The 19633-nt window shown below is 53.8% G+C and overlaps 3 protein-coding genes and 1 long non-coding RNA gene across 5 annotated transcripts; 1 reads left to right on the top strand and 3 right to left on the bottom strand.

Annotated features, from left to right (window-relative positions):
* Positions 1–1488: 1488 nt before the first annotated feature.
* Positions 1489–4524, top strand: LOC107323614 (uncharacterized). Its single transcript, XR_014932218.1, has 2 exons — positions 1489–1655; positions 2242–4524. It is a non-coding gene; the product is annotated as an uncharacterized LOC107323614 (long non-coding RNA).
* Positions 4525–4828: 304 nt separating this feature from the next.
* NCAPH (non-SMC condensin I complex subunit H) lies at positions 4829–13658 on the bottom strand. 2 transcript variants are annotated; one of them, XR_001559308.3, is made up of 17 exons: positions 13445–13658; positions 12704–12797; positions 11581–11673; positions 11277–11415; positions 10632–10744; positions 10182–10371; positions 9605–9696; positions 9257–9462; positions 8681–8829; positions 8140–8246; positions 7400–7522; positions 6996–7117; positions 6499–6660; positions 6181–6294; positions 5848–5933; positions 5591–5666; positions 4829–5311 (listed from the first exon to the last, which is right to left on the bottom strand). XR_001559308.3 is itself a non-coding variant. In XM_015882881.3 (17 exons), the coding sequence occupies exons 1-17, from the start codon at positions 13651–13653 to the stop codon at positions 5252–5254; spliced, it is 2121 nt and encodes a 706-aa protein (XP_015738367.2). In that variant the 5' UTR covers positions 13654–13658; the 3' UTR covers positions 4829–5251. The 2 variants fall into 2 exon arrangements, 1 of the variants encoding a protein (XP_015738367.2); XM_015882881.3 differs by having other exon boundaries at positions 6996–7103.
* A 1819-nt stretch (positions 13659–15477) lies between these two features.
* LOC146759121 (uncharacterized) lies at positions 15478–16888 on the bottom strand. The gene has a single exon (XM_085510798.1). It carries the CDS (start codon positions 16825–16827, stop codon positions 15478–15480), a length of 1350 nt encoding a protein of 449 aa, XP_085366924.1. The 5' UTR covers positions 16828–16888.
* An 864-nt stretch (positions 16889–17752) lies between these two features.
* On the bottom strand, positions 17753–19526 carry LOC146759120 (uncharacterized). Its single transcript, XM_085510797.1, has 4 exons — positions 18514–19526; positions 18353–18415; positions 18184–18255; positions 17753–18084 (listed from the first exon to the last, which is right to left on the bottom strand). The coding sequence occupies exons 1-4, from the start codon at positions 19463–19465 to the stop codon at positions 17753–17755; spliced, it is 1419 nt and encodes a 472-aa protein (XP_085366923.1). The 5' UTR covers positions 19466–19526.
* Between the last annotated feature and the right edge of the window lie 107 nt (positions 19527–19633).

The following is a 19633-nucleotide window of genomic DNA, read 5'->3' as shown; positions in this document are numbered from 1 at the left end:
CAGCAATTCAGATGGCTGCCCATAGTGGCCTGTCCTGCAGGCGTCCAGCACGCTGCTGGCCTGGCTTCTGCCTCTTGCTCCCTACCCGTATTTCAGCAGGGCAGCAGCTGCACGCAGCCCGTCTCCACCTTCCCTGAAGGCACAGAGATGTGCGAGCAGCTGCTGCCGCAGCTGAGGGCCATGCAGAGCTCTATGACTGACGGTTGGAACTTCTATGGTGATTCTCGTGGCCTCCCAGAACGTTTCTGGAAAGCAGTTCTGGTGAGGCACGAGGCGCAGCACTGACCACAGTTGCTCCTTCAGGTGCAGCTGATGGAGACTGTTGAGCAGCTTGGTGGATGTGCAGCTGCCTGGCCTTGTGCAAGGCCTTTGATGTGGCCCAGCACATCACCACCCCACTTATTCCACTTCTGTTCCAGGTGGAAGGAGAGTATGGGGGATTTTAACCGTCCTGGGTGAAGGAGGCGCAGAGACATCCATGGGGGTCAGTACAGGCAGCATATGGAGAAGGATGCGGAGGGGTAACTGCTGTCCCCCAAGTGGGAGGTGACCCACAACTACGGGCACCCCCCAGGTGGGAGCTGGAGCACAGCTGGGGGGTGAGATCTGGGGCACAATATCACTTGGCGCCGCAGTGCCAGGAGCAGGAGGATCCTGCTCCCTTACCTGCTATAGCAGCTCAAGTGTGGCAGCAAAGGGTTCAGCCCCTCTCCCCTAAACTCACAATGCTGTGGCTGTGCTCGTGGTGACAGCATGGCACGAGCGTGGGCAGCTATGGCTGACTCATAATCATCTTCTTGCTGGAAGGTCGGTGCTGTTCTGTGGTGAACACCAGGAGCAGGTGTGTGAGGAAAACTGAGTGGAATGGGGAGCAGGAAGTCAGGCTGAGTCCCTGGGACAGAAGCTACAGTGGATGGCACGACGATGTTGTGGCTTTTTACTTCTTGTGTGAGCTGCCAGCTCTCATTCCTGTATCAGCCAGGCACGGCTGCAGGAGTGAGAATTTGCATCCAGCGGCTGAGGCAGAAATACTGGTGAGCTGCTCCCTCATCCCAGCAGGCTCTGCCTTATCAGCCTTGTTTTCCTCCTAAAGCCCCATCCTGCTCCACTGCAGACGAGATTCAGTGACCCGGGACAGGAACGCGGAGAGAAGACGAAAGTCCCAGTTCCTCCCCAGCCGTGACGCAGCGCCATGTCGGGCTCCGTTCTCACCCCGTGGTGAGGTCGCGATACAGAGCAGCGCGTACAGCACATTGGAGGTTTGATGTCGTCCCCCAGGCGGCTCAGTGCGTTTCACCGACTGGGAAATCTCTGCCGTTGTCACACGAGGAAGGGCCATAAGCTGAACCTCTGTCGTATCGGGGCAGAGCTCCTTCTCCGCCGCACGCCGCGCCGAAATTAACGGCCGCTGCTTTGTAACGGCTGACTTATATCTGCGCTACGTCAGAGCACCGCCTCAGAACTACGTCACACGGGGGCGGAGAGGCCGCCATTGCGCTGCGCATTTTGCGTTGTGAAGCGAAACGGTTCGGCTCGTCAGCAGCGAGAGGAGGAGAGCAGCCTCATCTCCGCTGCCTTCGTCATGGCGTCGTTACTTGACGCTGTCGTGCTCCGTGAGGAACCCCCCGACCCGTCTGAGGCTGGCAGTGCTGCGGGTACGTGCGGGTTCGGGTATGGGAGGACGGTGGGACGCTGTGGAGCCGGAGAGGAACAGAGAGGCGGGAAATGAGAGAAACGACACTGGGGAGGGTGGGACGTGGAGATGCGGCGACCAGGAGAAATTGGAGAGGAAAAATGGCAAAGGGAATGTGGGGCGGGTGTTGAAGTAGCGCTGGGTAAGGAGTTAAATGGGAGGGAACAAAATGGTGGTGAAGGAGGGGAGACGTGTTGGCAGGCGGGGAAACAAAATGGCGGCGAAGGCGGGAAGACGGTGGGAGGCGGGAAGACAAAATGGCGGCGAAGGCGGGAAGACGTTTGGAGGCGGGAAAACAAAATGGCGGCGAAGGCGGGAAGACGGTGGAGGGCGGGAAAACAAAATGGCGGCGAAGGCGGGAGGCGGGAAAACAAAATGGCGGCGAAGGCGGGAAGACGTTGGAGGGCGGGGAAACAAAATGGCGCCGCTCATGCGGGAGGCGGGAAGTTGTGACGCACCGTGGGGCTGAGGTTGGCCTGTGCCAGGCGCTGGGTAGGAAGGAAGGGCAGGGGTTTCTACTGTGCCCTTAGCAGCTCCTCTCTCTGCAGCAGCCACTGCCTGGTCTGAGACCTGCATCCCTTCACAGCCGGACAGGCTGTCTGCTCAGCGTGATACAGCTGACAAGTGGACGAAAGCAGCAGATGGGGCTTAGTGGAAAGCATGCACAGCTGCAGGGGAGCCCCCCCGGGTGTAGCTCCCTCAAGCGTGGACGCCATGCAGGCTCTGCTGCCCCCTGCCTGTCACCACGGATCAAGGAGGTTCCAACAGTCAGTGAAGCTTCTCACCAGTGTGTGATCACATTGTGCCTGCAGGCTGTAGCAGTCAGTCAGCACAGTAGCAAAACAGCAGCTCCCATCTCTGCAGGTGCCTCATGGAATCAGCCAAAGCCTGCAGTGCTGCCCACCAATAGATGGACTCAGCCCCACTGGATGACTCTGTGGTTGACGGTCGGAGCTTCTGTTGTTGCAGAGCTCTGCTGAGATCGCCTGCTGGGCACGAGGCGCAGCACTGACCATTGTTCCTTCAGCTGCAGGTGATAAAGAAGCCACCAATGGGATCCCCGTGAAAGATGTGCCCATGTACTGTTTGAAAGGTGCCATTGCTGTGTTTGTTTCTGTGCTGCTGGCAATAATTGGCTACTGCATTTACATCCAGCGGTGGAGGCATAAATGCTGTTGAGTTGCTCTGCCACCGGCATGTTCTTTATTCCAGCACTGCTCCGGGAGGAAGGAGAGCACGGGGCATTTAGCCGTGCTCTCAGCAGCTCCCATCTCTACAGGCACCTCATGGAAATGGCGAAAGCCCACAGTGCTGCCCGTGATGGATCATCACACACAGACAGACGGACTCGGCATCACCGGGCTCAATTGCCAGGACGTCCTGTCTGGATGCTGCCCCCCCCCGCCAGCCCCATCTATCCCCCAGAGAGACCCCACCGGCCACCACCCCCACCACCACCCCCACCTCGATCCTATAGGGGATTTTAGTGGCCTTTCCTCCCTGCAGTCCTGGCTTCAGCCTCTGCCTCTACTTTGCTCCCTGCCCGTATTTCAGCAGGGCAGCAGCCGCACGCAGCCCATCTCCACCTTCCCTGGGGGTACAGAGGACATGAGAGCAGCTGGTGCCGCAGGTGAAGGCCGTGCAGAGCTCTGTGGCTGACGGTCGGAGCTTCTGTTATGGCAGAGCTCTTCTGGGAGTGCCTGCTGGGCACGAGGTGCAGCACTGACCACAGTTGTTCTTTCAGGTACATCTGATAAAGGAGCCACCAATGGGGTCGTCGTGAAAGATGACCCCATGTACTGCTTGAAAGGTGGAATAGCTGTGTTTGTTTCTGTGCTGCTGGCAATAATCGGCTGCTGCATTTACATCCGGTGGTGGAGGCATAAATGCCATCGAGTTGCTCTGCCATCGGCATGTTCTTTATTCCAGCGCTGCTCCAGGAGGAAGGAGAGCACAGGGCATTTAGCCGTGCTGTCAGCAGCTCCCATCTCTACAGGCACCTCATGGAAATGGCAAAAGCCTGCAGTGCTTGGCTTCTGCTGTGGAGGGAAAGGAGCTCTTCATTGGGGGAGATGATGGGACAAAGGGAGATGGGTTCAATGGAAAGGAGGGGAGTGCCAGACGGGTGAGAACCACCCGGGGCTACTTCTGCTGTGCCTCTCCTATCAGATGTGCAGTGCTGGGTGAAGGAGGAGCAGGGACATCCATGGGGGTCGGTACGGGCAGCTCTGGTGCTGTGCTGGGGGAGCAGGAAAGGCCTGCAGGGCAGCAACTTGGGCCTGGCTTCACTGCTGGCCTGGCTTCAGCCTCAGCCTCTGCTTTGCTCCCTGCTGGTCATGGGAAAGTCAGGGAGCGCTGTGATAACAGAGCTGTGTTGAGGTTGCTGGGGACAGCTGGGCTCAGTGGTTGTGTGGCATCGATGCACCACAGCAGCTCATCAGGGAGACTTTGCTCTTCAAATACTGTCAGTGTCTTTGGTCCCCTCTGTTGGACATTAACCAGGTGAGCACCTGCTGCATTGGAGGTGCTCAGAGGATTGTTGGGTTGGGCAGCTTGGTGGATGTGCAGCTGCCTGGCCTTGTGCAAGGCCTTTGATGTGGCCCAGCACATCACCACCCCCCAGGCCCAGCAATGTCCTACTCCACTAAGTGGTGCAGAATGAGCCCAGCAGCCCCACCAGCCACTGCCATCCTACAGGGGATGGTAGCAGCCTCCCTGGGGTTGGGGACCACATCCCCCTCCTGAACAACAGCTTCTACCATCAGCTGTGAGTGTCCAGGTTTCTATTGTAATTACAAATCAATCAATAAAAGCATTATTTCTTAATTGTGTGGCTGATGATGATGATGATGCTCCAACTCCTGCTGGTGTCACAGGGCTGCACCGCTTTGACTCTGGGCAGCCACCAACCATCCACCTGCTCACTGCCCCCCCTCACACATCTGTCACAGCAGCACCCGTGGAGTTATAGTACAACTCCCCCCAGCAAGTCACTGCATTTAATGCCAACCCTCCAGCTGCCCCTTCACAGGGCTCCTCAGCCCCCAGACACAAGCCCTGCTCCTGCTGCTCCCTTAACACCTGTTTTATTTTAGCCCCTCTTGCTTTAGATTCCTCTGCCCCTGGCCACAGATGTAACAAAGTCAGTAGGAATTTATTATTGGGGAGCTCAGTATCAGTCACGTCAGGGAATGACCAGACAAAGGTAAATGACCATGAGAACTGGAAACGTCGCTAAGTCGCTCAGTGTACTGAGTTACAGGCAACCAGTGACACAGAGTTCAGAGGAACTGCACAACTCTGCTCCTCATCCCGGGAAGGAGGGATGGGTGGAAGGGGGCAGGCCGAGCAGCAGCTGGCCGTCTGTATGGCCTCTGTGTGGCCTCCAGGTTTAGTAGGTGGGACCACGTCTGCAGTTCAGTCACCCACAGAGCAGCAGGGCTTCTCAGCGATGCTGGGAGGAGGAAAACCTGCCCCTGCTGCAGAACAAGCACTGCCCAGCTGGGGAGCAAAGCTCCAGCATGGGGGTCAGCCTGGCTGAGCTGCTCCACACGCGGCTCAGTCTCCTTGTCTCACAATGACATCAGACAGGTCCTCCGTGCTGTTCAGTTTCAGGTTCTGAAAAGCAAATAAACAGCTGCTTTCAGGAGACCCAGGGAGATGAATGGTAACATGAAGCAGTGATGTGCTTCGCACCCCTCTACCTTTCCCCCCTCACATCTGGCAGCAGTCAGAAGTGAAGCTGGAAATACTGAGCTTTTTATTCCCAGCACATCCACCTCATTTGTGCTCACTATAAACATGAAATGGGATCAAACTGTAAGATTCTGATGTAAAAATGCTGCGTGCTTTGCCCGCTGCTCCTACCCCCATCCTGCAAACACACACTGCACTTACCTTCTCATTTGCCAAGTGCAAGAGGCAGGCAAAGGCCAAAGGGACAGACAGATTTTTAGCCATCACAGAAGGCAACCTAAGGAAGAGAAGGGAGGTCAGGATTCCAGAGCCTGAGATTGTGGGTAGAGGATGTCTGCAAGTCCAAGATAAGCTGCACGTTATCCCCAGCCTCTGATATTCTCTACCTCATTCATCCCATTAGCAAAGACTCAGCCAAGCCAAACACAACCTGTCCAACCTTCTGTAGGGCTCCGTACCTGTAGATCAGTTCCTTTGTGACGCTGCTGAAGGCCTTTTCCCCTGTCACCACTGACTTGTCGCTCTGTTTCTCCACATCTTCAATCTATTCAGCACAAAGACACACAATGCTGAGGCAGCTTTTGCTCCCCGGGGCTCAGCCTCACACTCAGAGAACTGCACATCACTGCTCACAGTCCATCCTTCACAACTACCCCATGGGAGCAAGGCTATTGTTAAGGAATTACCACTAATGTGCCCATGACAATCCCCTTGGGAGCCAAGTATTGTTACATGCAAGGTATGCTCTGCTCTTCAGGCCTGCTAAAGCACCCGGCTCTGCCTCCACTCACCTGTGCCACTGAGTTTCTCTGTATATCAGTAAGAAGGTCCCACATGCTTTGTTTCAACCTCTTCATGTCCATTTTCTTGGCTGTCTTCGCGTACTGAATCGCAATCTTATTGACCTGAGGGAAAGGCATTCGGGGTTAGCACAGAGCAACTGAGCAGCAACAGCATCAGCGTCCTCACAAACCAAAGGAACAACCCAAACTTGATTTTCCTACAGCAATAACATCATCCCAGAATAAAGCATCCACTAGTAAAACCCTGGAGACCCTGCAGAGCTGCTCAGTCAGCAGCTCACAGCTGGGCACAGCACAAGTCCTTACCTTCTGAGGCTCAGCGATGAGGTTCAGCTCCCCGTACATCGTGATATCAACTCCATCAACCCCATTGAGCTCGTGATCTTGACCCTCGGGGTGAGAGGTAAGGTTGAACTCTGTTTGGCCCATGAATTGAACGGGCTCGTTGTCATCATCACTGTCTGCAGCCTGGTCAAAAAGAGAGACATCAGTGAAGCCACCCCCAGACATCTCGGAGGAGCTGCAGATTTCCTGCACTGAGTGCCCACCCCTCAGGAGGGCGGTGATAGCTGCACTGCCCCGTGGATGAATGATCTTCAGCCTCTTCTGACAGCAAAAAGACTGAATTAAAGCTAAACCCACCAGAGATCTAAAGCACAGACTATCAGAAGGCTGTTCTACATGGGAAGATGAGAGATGAAGGCTCTCCCACCACTGTGGGGCCATATGAGACCTGCAGCATTGGCCTAGCAGAAAGCTGAAGGTCAAATGTAGGCAATAAAGAAATGTAGGCTCCCAGCTACCTGTGCTGCAGGGCAGAAATTGGAGGTGTCATTGGGGTTATTGTAATCATATTCGCCGATCTCATCTTCATGATCCAACGAGCTTCCGGCCTCAGGCAGCCTGAAGAGCTGCAGAGATGAGACTGCAACATCAGGAAAGAGGAAACGAGAGGTTTTCCCCAAGCATTGCCCACATCTCATTCACTGCCACCCCTTTCTCCAGCCTGCTGCCTCTTCCTCCTCATGTACCACCCAGCAATCCCCCCATAGAGCACAACAACCATGCACAAGAGGGTTAGTTCACTAACAAGCATCACACTGGCTCATTTCTTGCCCTGAGGAGCATCCCAGAGGCACTTCAAGCAGATTAAAGAGTGATTCTGTGCACAGAACATTACAAAGAAGATTCTGGAGAAGCCTCTTACCTTAGCAGCTGGTTTGAGGAACAGCTGGACGATGTTGTTCGGGTTGTAGTTGAAGTCTGCAGGAAGTGTGGTGCTCTTCACGTTCTGGTTTTCCAGAATGGATTTGCTCAGAGTTAAAGCAGCCTGCAGAAGGTAATGCCATAATCCATGTGATTTCCAGTACTCAGATGTGAATCAACTTCTTACATGGGCAGATGATGACATGACAAGGATGAATGGTTTTATACTAAAAAGACAGATTCACATTCAATATTTAGAAGAAATTCTTTACTAGAGGGTGAGCGAGGCTCTGGAACAGATCACACAGAGTTCTTCACAGCCTGGTTGGATGGGGCCCTGGGCAGCCTGAGCTGGTGGGTAGCAAGCAGCCCAACACATCTTTAAGGTCCCTCCCAGCTCAAGGCATTCTATAATTCTTAAATTCTATGACCAAACGTGGATATTTGTTTGAAAGAAGTTCTGAAGTGCTTCCAAAGATGAGTTTTACACTGTATGCAGTGACTTCAACGCAGCTTTCTGTGGGGTCTCGGTTCACGACAGGGTATTATTGGCCAGAAAGAATCCAGCCTGATTCTTCACTTTGAGGTTGGTAAAACTCTAAGATTTGGAGCCAGAAGACCCTGCACCAAGGAACGTGCTTGGTGCTGTGCTTACAGAGCTTCCATAAGAGAACAATGGTGAGTCACCTGCTGATGGCAGCTCTAAGATGCACAGAACAGAGGCAGAAACTCAGTGCATACCTTTGTCTTACGGAAATAGGTCTCAAAGTCAATATCCTCATCAAAGTTCACTTCAAATGCTTTCTTTGCCTTCTTCTTCTTGTTCTCTTTCTCAGAGTCAACGCTTGCTGCAGAAAGGAAGGAAACTCCCAACGTGAGCATGCAGAGTTGTCTCATCTCTGCTGCCTTTGCTTTATGGCTCACAGAATCACAGGGTTGGAAGGGAACTCTGGAGATCATCCAGTCCAACTCCCCTGCTAAAGTTGGATCCCTAGAGCAGGCTGCACACCCCATCCAGATACATTCTGAATATCTCCAGAGGAGAAACCATAACCTCACTGGGCAGCGTGTTCCAGTGCTGTTAACCACAAAAGAAAGAAGTTCTCCCCCACATTCATACAGAACTTCCTCTGTTCCTTTCCTTTGAAGGGAGATGCTCCTGTCCTTATTATCTCTGCAGCCCTTATCTAGACTGTCTCCAGCAGTTCCTTATTCACATATTGTCCATTTCCCAACAGAAAGCAGCAGCACATTGAGCTGCAGTCTTTGAATACATACATACATTTGTGTCGAGGTTTGAAGTGCCAGTGCTCCGGGCCAGCCCACATTGACAGAATTCGGGGGCTGAAGTAGGAATATTCCCCTGGTTTCATGGAGAGATGAAGGCACATGGTCCCTATGTCTCCTTCTCCAAAAGAAATCGCATCAGTTCTGGAAAGAAGCACACACACTGCTCAGTAAAATCCTTCCTTTGAGATACATTGGGCCTGAGTGTGTTTAACACCCTGTCCAGCTCTGTACAGACAGCAGCCTGCAAGACTCCTGCTTTCTTATCAGCAAACAGTGAGTATTGCACTGTCTGGAGTCTGTGGGGCTGCTGCAAAAAGAGCTGGGCAGGGCAGGCTGAAAATGGGAGCAGAGAGAGCAGACAAGCAACCAAAGAGGGAACATGACCATACAAGAAGGTTCTTCTGGAGGGCAGAGATGTGCATTCCTCAGTGTACCAAAAACTTGATCAGAAAGCAAACTATTGCCAGATGGAAAACAGGCACACAGGAAAGTGAAGATCCTCCAGAGAGCCATCTTAACTTGTTGCTGGCAATCAAAGCAAAGCTATAATGGTGCAGTGACTACCCACCTCTTGCTGTTCTCATGGACTACCATGAGGGATTTGTCTCCTGCAAATTCCCCAATATTTTCTGCTGCTACACTCCTGGGGGAGTCCGCATTGAAGTCATCATCTGACAGGGCAGGAACATCATCTTCCACATCACTGTCTCTTTCTGCATTGATATCGAATACTTGGTCGCTCTTCTTAAACTTATCCAGCAGGGCTGATACTGACTGCGAGAGAAGGTGCTCAGGGGAAAAGCCACAGCACCCCACAGCACACCTTGCTGCCCCACACAGCTCCAGGATCGCTCTGGAGTGACAGAGCAGAGAATACAGCTCAAGTATTCGATCCTGCACAGAGCCAACTACGTACCTCCTCATGGGATTCGGCGTCCCACTTCATGAACTGGAAATCAGCCAGCGTAGAACAGATGGGGTGTTTTAAAACACACTTTTCTAGCAGCACTAGAGGTAGGAAGAAAAAAGAAATATCAGACACAGGATGAAATAAGCAATAAGTAAAACAAATGCCAGGTGTTATTCTTAGTTTCAAAAGCACTTAAGGCTCATTTCTCAGCAGAAAGGGATGCTCAGTCAGATCTCTGACAGAAGAGTGGGCATAAAACTGTGAGTCTTAACAAAGTAATGGGGTTTAGGAATACTGACAGGGTTAAAGCACTCTATAAAGGTCAGCCCTTAACCTGGAGCACACTCATCTCAATTACATGCTGTGCAACAGGTTGAGCTGCATGCAGAGATCTAAAAGGCTGCGAGGGTCACAGCCCTGATAGCAACCAGCCTCAGTCCAAACAGGATCACAGCAAGGTGCCACAAGGTGGCCAAGAAGTCAATAAAAGCATAAGCAAGTTGGCTGAGACTAAAAGGAGCACACTTGGCAGATGAAAATGATGTCTGGATAGCAGAATTGTTTAGTGGTTACCAGCACTCACGTTTCAAATCTGTCACATTCACAGGATCATTGTTGGGCAGAACAAGGGTTTCCGAAGATGGGAGAGGCACGATCTTGGAGTCAAAAAGGAGCTCGCTATTACAGCTCTGTGTACGTAGGCTGGTGAGGAAGATTCCAGCTGTGCTGCATTCATCAAAAGATGCTGCTGTTTTCTGGAACATGGGGTCAACCTGCAAGCACAGAATCAAGGAATGGAACAGATGGATGGTGAGATGCAGAAGATTTGTAAATACAAAGCCAAAGGGAGAACGACCCCTGAATGTTTCTCACAACTGCCTCCCACAGGAGGAATAGACACAATTAAGGACCACTGTGTTACAATAGCAGAACTCAGCTGTGCACATGAATCTAACAGCCCAAGAGGGGAAAGCACAGTAAGGAAAACAATAGAAAGGCAAAAAACGAGGTGAGCATTCCTTGCTCCACCCACCTCACATCTCCGATTGGTCTCTGTCACATTGATGTTGTTCAAGTTCTGTTCAATCGTTTTGAAGGAATGTTTTTTCTTTGTTTGAACTTTCTTGGGAGCTGTACTGTCTTCCTCTGAAAGCAATACAAGCTGTGGTTAGAAAAACTTGCAAGGATATCCTATGGCTGAAGGACAACACAACTGAACTTGACTTTGTGTGCAGACACAAAAGCCCAGTAGGCATAAAGCTACCCAATAGGTGTCCAGCAGCACAAACCACCAATAATTCAGTGGCTGCTCAATGAGTTTCTTTTGATTTTGTCTCTTCTGTCCTAACAACACATTTCTGTTTCAAAGCAAAGGACAGCAAAGTGTGGGGTGTTTCATTCTCAAACGTTTCAGGTTAGGCCATCCCTGTTTTGCACTCAAAACGAGCTGGCCAAGTACTCAAATACAGGGCTGAGCATTAGGTTTTCATCTCAAATGTTCCCAGACAAAGAAACTCAGTATTTCACAGCCCTTAAGAAGAAATAAATACATCAAGCTAGCAGTATTCTCCCAGATATATATATATGTATTAGTAGAAAGAAACAGTGCTTTGAAATTCAGGGGTGTTACAGAAGAACACGGGAAGGATTATGGGTGGAAAAGGAGTGAATGGCACACCTTCCTCTGGGCCTCCCACATCTTTTGTAGGTGCAGGCTCCTTGCCTAAGCCTCCAAGAACTTTGTATGTATCAGCATGGACCACATCCACACGCACAGCGTAGATCTTCGCGCTGGCATCGATGGTGCCAGCTGCCATCTGACAGAGGAAAAGAGGATGCAGTTTTTAGTGAGAAAGGAACAAGATACATCATGAGGTAAATGCAGACAAGATGCAGACCTGAGGCTTCAAACACTCTTGGAGCAACAGTGTTATTTATTAGAGCTAAAATTCAAAGACCCAACGCCGCCGTGACCAGCTCACCTTGAAGTTGATCAGCTCGGAGTCCTTCTGTTTCAGTATATCTGTCATGTAGTCTATCAGATGTAAGCCAAAAACATTCTTGGTGTTGATTTTCTGCAATACAAGCACAGGTGAGAACCAAAACCCAGAACATGATGCTGTCAACCCGCAAACCACCAACCTGTGGGGTGCTCACAGCCCACTCTGACCTGCTTGAAGGGCCCAAAGCAGCTTTACACCAAGTTGTGTGGTGCAGCTGATACATCAGAAAGAAGGAACGCCATCCAGAGGGACCCCCAAAAACCTGAAAGGTGGGTCTGTGTGAACCTAACGAGGTTCAACATAGCAAAGTGCAGGGTTTTACACTAGGGTTGGAGTAATCCCAGATATGTATACAGACTGTGGGAAGAAATAGCCCTACAGAGAAGGACCTGGGGGTCCTGCTGGATGAAAAACTTAACATGAGCCAGCAGGATGCCAATGGAGCCTGGGCTCCATCAGTAGAGTGATGGCCAGCAGGGAGAGGTGACTGTCCCTCTTTATTCTGCCCTCATGAGGCCCCATCTGGAGTATTGCATCCAGGACTGGGACCCTCACAACAGAAAAGATGTGGAGCTGATGGAGAAGATCCAAAGGAGGGTGTGAGGATGATCAGAGGGTTGGAATACCTCCCTTACAAAGACAAGCTGAGGGAGCTGGGCTTGTCAGCCTGGAGAAGGCTGCAAGGAGATCTCACTGGCAGCATTTAAAAGGGGTTTATAAACAGGAGGGGATCAACAGGGTAGACAGCGACAGGACAAGAGGGAATGGCTTTAAACTCAAGGTTTAGATTGGATGTCAGGGGAAGTTCTTCACAGGGAGAGCATTGAGGTGCTGGAACAGGCTGCCCAGAGATGCTGTGGATGCACCACTCCTGGGGGTGCTCAGGACCAGGTTGGGTGAGACCCTGGGCAACCTGGGCTGGTAGCAATCACAGAATGACCCAGGATGGAAGGGACCTCAAGGCGCAATCTGGATGTTGGTGGCCCAACCTGTGACAGGGAGCTGGAACTTGTTTGCCATCCAACCCATTCTATGATCACTGCGGAGCTGTGACACATCGCAGAGCATCACCCCAACCCCAAAGCACGGACCCCCCACTCACGTTCTCGGCGGACAGTTTGATGCAGGCGGCGTAATGCTTCGAGATCTGCGCGTTCGTCCATCCCGACAGAACCGGCAGCGACGCATCCGCCGGCCTGAGGGAAGGAAACTCAGCCGTAACATTGAAACCGTGACACTGAAACCAAGGCCCACCGCAGCCCCCCCCCCGCAGCCCGGCCTTATGACTTGTGGAATCAAACTCTATAATCCAGAGACGAGTTATAAAGCAAGTATGTTTCTTCCAGCATTGCGCAGCACTGGGTGCAAGGGGGATAGCTCCTCCAAACTTGCACACCGTAAGGAGAAAAGTGTGTTACAGATCTAGGTCAAGCTAATACATAATCAATAGTCTTCTCCTCAGTTTGATTACATATTCATTACATTCCCTATGGCCCCATTCCTCACAACCCCATTCCCTCATTTCTCCTGACCCTTGCTGTTGTTTTGGGGTGAAATTCTTCTTCTTGGTGTTATCTGCTGTTATCGTTCTCCCACGTCAGCATCATCTTGCCCAGGTGTATCTAATCCTTCTTCTTGTCAGAGGTCTCTGGACAATTTCTTCTTATCTTTATTGCCCTCTTCTCTGGTTTTATTTTGACTAAGTGTAATTCCCCCTTTCCCTGCACTTTTCAATGTAAACTATCCACAGTTACCCTTTGGTTTCTGTGAAGTTCCCCTTTCCCTTCCTATAGCAAAGTGTTCCCTTGTCTCCATTTTAAGGCTTTGCTCACTCTTCACTCACCTGGACACCGGAGAGCAGAGACTGAGCGGCGACTCGGTGCCACCGAGCTGCAGATCCACCGCCCGAGAGCGCCGGCGCTGCCTCCTTTCCCTCTCATCATCGTTCCCGGGACACTCGACCAACGTGGGGGTGGCCGGGCGGCTGAGAGAGCGAGACAACAGCGACTCCACCGCCTCCGCTCTGCCCCTCCGAGGGGTCGCGGCCCTCATGGCGGACTGAGGCAGCGCCCACCGAGCAGGAAGTCCTCCCTCCTTGCTCCCACCCTCCCTTCACATGCGGACCAATCAGAGCGCGCCTTCCTCCCGCTCCACCAATCCGAAGCCGCGGAGGGTCGCACGCCGGGCCACCGCCTCCGAGTTTAAATTAGGCGCGCGATGTAACGGTCGCCGCCCTCAGGTGCTGTGGGGGCTGTTGTGTCAGCTCTGCTCGCAGCGCTTCTTTGTGCTTTATCTCATTAAATCTCATCAAATCTCATTAAATCCCATTAAATCCCATTAAATCTCATTAAACCCCTTTATCATCCTGCTGACAATAGCCAGGACATGGGGAAATGGTTTTAAGTTAAAAGAGGGAAGATTTAGGTTGGATGTTACAGGGGAAGTTCTTCACTAGGAGAGTGGTTAGGTCCTGGAACAGGCTGCCCAGGGAGGTTGTGGATGCCCCGTCCTTGGAGGTGTTCAAGGCCAGGTTGGACGGAGCCCTGGGCAACCTGATCTATGGGGTCTCTATGGGGTCTATGGGGCCTCTGTAGGGATCTATGGGGTCTATGGGGATCTATGGGGTCTCGATGGGGATCAGTGCGGTCTATGGGGTCTCTATGGGGTCTATGGTGACTCTATGGGGTCTATGGGGTCTCTATGGAGATCTATGCGGTCTATGGGGTCTCTATGGGGATCTATGGTGTCTCCTGGGCAACCTGATCTAGTAAATGTGTATGTTTGGTGGCCCTGCTAGGCAGGGGGGTTGGAACTACATGCTCCTTGAGGTCCCTTCCAACCCGGGTCATTCTGTGTGATTCTGTGTGATTCTGCAGGCTCCTCATGGAATCAGCCAAAGCCCGCAGTGCTGCCTGTGAATGATCATCACACGCAGCCAAATGGACTCGGCACCAGCAGCCTCAAGTGCCAGGACGTCCTGCCCAGATGCAGGAAGGAGTGCAGGTGTAGTAAAGTGAATACGAAGCATTTAATAGTTTAAAATAATTTAATGTAATTAAACAGAAAGTAACAGAGTTTAACATAAAAGAATTTAACATAAAATAACATAATATAAACCAAAATAAAATATCATAAAATAACATAATATAATAGAGGCCAAGGTGTTGTTGGTGGACAGCCCAGGTTTGGAGGTGTAGGGCTGGGGCTGATGTTGGAGCCCCTGGAGCGCTGCTGCTGCAGGAGCTGGCGAGGAGCCCAGGGCTACAGGGATCTTAACTGCTGTCTCTGGCTGTGTCTCCTGCGGTAGCACATGGGCTGTTTCCAGCTTCTCCAGACGCGGCGCTTTGGGTCTGGAGCATCCTGGCCCTGAGGCAGCTTCCTCTTTGTGGCCTGGATGCTGCCATTGCACAGGGCGGTCGGCGCAGGCAGCTCAGTTGGGCTGGGGACAGCTGCCGTACTCTGGCTGTCCAGCTCAGACAGCAGCTTGTCAAGGAATGCCATCACATCCGCGCCAGCAGCATCTTTGGTCCCTTCCGTTTGGATGTTAACGGGGTCCTGGTTCTGCTGGGGGACCTCCTGAAGACTCGCCACTTCTGAAAAGCCAAGAACATCCCCAGATGATGATCACAGCCTTCCCACAGCCACTCGGTGCAGACACCCCCCCCCAGCAGCTCTGAAGCCTCCAAACTCACCTCTGTTGAGCCACGCGAGCAGATCATCCATGTCCGAGATGTCATCGGGGATCTCAGAGTTGGATGCTGCTGCTGGAAAAGCAAGAACATCCCCAGTGGGTCAACGCCAGCCTTCACACAGCCACTCAGTGCCAACACCCCCTTCAAGCTCTACAGCCCCCAGACTCACAGCTGTTCATAGATGTCAGGAGATCCTTGATGTCCTCCGGGATGTCAGAGCTTGGAGTCGCTGCTGGAAAAGCAAGAACATTCCCATTGTGGCAATGCCAGCTTTCCCACAGCCACCCGGTGCGGACAGCCTGCAACCCACCCTGCAGCCCCCAAACTCACCACCAGATCCCGGTGCTGCGGTGCTGCAGGTGAGTGGAGCCGTGCTGGGTTTGGGGCTCACGTTGGTGGGTGCTGAGTTCCCCTGGTCCTTTGTTTGCACCACAGCATCTCCGAGGGGCTGACCTTCCTGTGCCCGGCGGGTGCGCAGGGAGCAGCGCACGGTGATGACCTGATGCTGCCGTGGTGGTTCTCTGCGGACCTTCTTCAGAGGGCGGCTGGGGGTCTGCATTGGGCAGCTGCCTGCAGACCGCGGGCGCTTCCCATGCAGCCTGGCCCCAGGCCGCAGCCCCATCGGCTGCTGGGGCTGCAGTGTCCCTGCCCGCTGGGGATGTTGCCAGCGTTGGGCAGGGGCATTTGGGGGAGGCATGCCCGGCTTCATCCCCCCAGGGAGGAGCAGCAGGAGGGGTAACTCCTGCCCATCAGCTGGGAGCTCACCCACAACCATGGGGACAACCCCAGGTGGCAGCTGGACGTTTGGGGGCTGCCCCCCACGTGGCAGCTGGGCCACATTTGGGGGCTGCCCCCCACGTGGCAGCTGGGACACATTTGGGGGCTGCCCCCCACGTGGCAGCTGGACCACATTTGTGGGCTGCCCCCCACGTGGCAGCTGGGCCACATTTGGGGGTAGCCCCCCACGTGGCAGCTGGACCACACTTTGGGGCTGCCCCCCACATGGCAGCTGGACCACATTTGGGGGCTGCCCCCCACGTGGCAGCTGGGCCACATTTAGGGGCAGCCCCCCAGGTGGCACCTGGACCATGTTAGTGGCCATCCCCGCTGGTGGCAGCTGGATGACAGTCTGGGGCTGCCCCCCAGGTAGGAGCTGGACCACACTTTGGGGCTGCCCCCCAGGTACCAGCTGGATCACATTTGGGGGCATCCCCCCAGGTACCAGCTGGACCACATTTGGGGGCATCCCCCCAGGTGGCAGCTGGACCACATTTGGGGGCATCCCCCCAGGTGGCAGCTGGACTACATTTGGGGGCAGCGCCCCAGGAGGAAGCTGCGCTCCCTGTCTCTGGACAGCTCTTACCCATGGCTGGGCAGAGGCCTGAGGTCCCACAAAGGTGACAGTGGGGACAGAGACAAGGTGCAGTGGCACCTCCACTGCTCTGCTGTTGTTGGAATTCATCACAGCAGTGTCCGGTGCAGTCAAAAAGGATACAAATAAAGCAGCGTCAAGTGTCGGAATCTCCGTCACCATCAACTGAGGAATTCTCTCTGTGGGGAAATGCCCAAATAGAGACTGGGGTGAGATCTGGGGCACTGGGATCACTTGGAGGGTCGCAGTGGAGGAGCAGGAGGAGCTGCTGCCTTACCTGCCGTGGCAGATCGAAAGTGGCAGCGGGGGTTCCGTCACCGCTGAGGCCAGCCCCTCTCCTCTGAGCTCACAATGTCCCTCTGTGACGTTACCCCTGGTGTCACATGCACTGCTCGGTTCCTGCCCCATCACCGGCATTTGCTTGGGGCAGATGTTGGGGGGCATTAATGAGGTTAAAACCTGGTACTGCCTGAACCCCCCCAGAACAAGTGCTGCCCAAAGCTCCCCAGTGCCCCCTGCTGCTCCCATTGCCTCCCAGTATCAGCATCAACCTCCATGTGCAAAATCAGTGCCCCCCAGCGCTGTCTGTGTCCATCTTTAACCTCCCAGTGCCCCAGGTCAGCACTCAGTGTGTGACCATCTCCTTCCCCAGGCACAAAACAAGGCGATGGGGGCGTTGGAAACTGCAGAATTGATGCAGGACATCAGTGAGGAGCTGCAGCTCTTGGCTCAATGCAACCACAACCAGCATCACCTGGTGGGTGTTGGGGTCTGGGGGGGCTTTGGTGCTGCAGGAAGGAGTGCAGGTGTAACAAAGTGAATACGAAGCATTTAATTTAATTTAATTAATTTAATTAAATGTAATTGAACAGAAAGTAACATAGTTTAACATAACAGAATTAAACGTAAAATAACATAGTTTAAAACAAAATTTAACGTAATATAAACCAAAATAAAATATCATAAAATAACATAATAGAGTCCGAGGTGTTGTTGGTGGACAGCCCAGGTTTGGAGGTGTAGGGCTGGGGCTGATGTTGGAGCCCCTGGAGCGCTGCTGCTGCAGGAGCTGGCGAGGAGCCCAGGGCTACAGGGATCTTAACTGCTGTCTCTGGCTGTGTCTCCTGCGGTAGCACATGGGCTGTTTCCAGCTTCTCCAGACGCGGCGCTTTGGGTCTGGAGCATCCTGGCCCTGAGGCAGCTTCCTCTTTGTGGCCTGGATGCTGCCATTGCACAGGGCGGTCGGCGCAGGCAGCTCAGTTGGGCTGGGGACAGCTGCCGTACTCTGGCTGTCCAGCTCAGACAGCAGCTTGTCAAGGAATGCCATCACATCCGCGCCAGCAGCATCTTTGGTCCCTTCCGTTTGGATGTTAACGGGGTCCTGGTTCTGCTGGGGGACCTCCTGAAGACTCGCCACTTCTGAAAAGCCAAGAACATCCCCAGATGATGATCACAGCCTTCCCACAGCCACTCGGTGCAGACACCCCCCCCCAGCAGCTCTGAAGCCTCCAAACTCACCACTGTTGAGCCACGCGAGCAGATCATCCATGTCGGAGATGTCATCCGGGATCTCAGTGTTGGATGCTGCTGCTGGAAAAGCAAGAACATCCCCAGGGGGTCAACGCCAGCCTTCCCACAGCCACTCAGTGCCAACACCCCCTTCAAGCTCTACAGCCCCCAGACTCACAGCTGTTCATAGATGTCAGGAGATCCTTGATGTCCTCCGGGATGTCTGAGCTTGGTGTCGCTGCTGGAAAAGCAAGAACATTCCCATTGTGGCAATGCCAGCTTTCCCACAGCCACCCGGTGCGGACAGCCTGCAACCCACCCTGCAGCCCCCAAACTCACCACCAGATCCCGGTGCTGCGGTGCTGCAGGTGAGTGGAGCCGTGGTGGGTTTGGGGCTCACGTTGGTGGGTGCTGAGTTCCCCTGGTCCTTTGTTTGCACCACAGCATCTCCGAGGGGCTGACCTTCCTGTGCCCGGCGGGTGCGCAGGGAGCAGCGCACGGTGATGACCTGATGCTGCCGTGGTGGTTCTCTGCGGACCTTCTTCAGAGGGCGGCTGGGGGTCTGCATTGGGCAGCTGCCTGCAGACCGCGGGCGCTTCCCATGCAGCCTGGCCCCAGGCCGCAGCCCCATCGGCTGCTGGGGCTGCAGTGTCCCTGCCCGCTGGGGATGTTGCCGGTGTTGGGCAGGGGCATTTGGGGGAGGCATGCCCGGCTTCATCCCCCCAGGGAGGAGCAGCAGGAGGGGTAACTCCTGCCCATCAGCTGGGAGCTCACCCACAACCATGGGGACAACCCCAGGTGGCAGCTGGACGTTTGGGGGCTGCCCCCCACGTGGCAGCTGGGCCACATTTGGGGGCTGCCCCCCACGTGGCAGCTGGGACACATTTAAGAGCAGCCCCCCAGGTGGCAGCTGGACCACGTTAGTGGCCATCCCCGCTGGTGGCAGCTGGATGACAGTCTGGGGCTGCCCCCCAGGTAGCAGCTGGACCACACTTTGGGGCTGCCCCCCAGGTACCAGCTGGACCACATTTGGGGGCATCCCCCCAGGTGGCAGCTGGACCACATTTGGGGGCAGCGCCCCAGGAGGAAGCTGCGCTCCCTGTCTCTGGAAACCTCTTACCCATGGCTGGGCAGAGGCCTGAGGTCCCACAAAGGTGACAGTGGGGACAGAGACAAGGTGCAGTGGCACCTCCACTGCTCTGCTGTTGTTGGAATTCATCACAGCAGTGTCCGGTGCAGTCAAAAAGGATACAAATAAAGCAGCGTCAAGTGTCGGAATCTCCGTCACCATCAACTGAGGAATTCTCTCTGTGGGGAAATGCCCAAATAGAGACTGGGGTGAGATCTGGGGCACTGGGATCACTAGGAGGGTCGCAGTGGAGGAGCAGGAGGAGCTGCTGCCTTACCTGCCGTGGCAGATCGAAAGTGGCAGCGGGGGTTCCGTCACCGCTGAGGCCAG

This window comes from Coturnix japonica, chromosome 10 (assembly GCF_054131305.1).
Source record: "Coturnix japonica strain WE chromosome 10, WE-NBRP24, whole genome shotgun sequence".
Classification (NCBI taxonomy): domain Eukaryota; kingdom Metazoa; phylum Chordata; class Aves; order Galliformes; family Phasianidae; genus Coturnix; species Coturnix japonica.
Note: the sequence above shows the minus strand (reverse complement) of the source record. Positions and strands in the feature narration are given on the sequence as shown.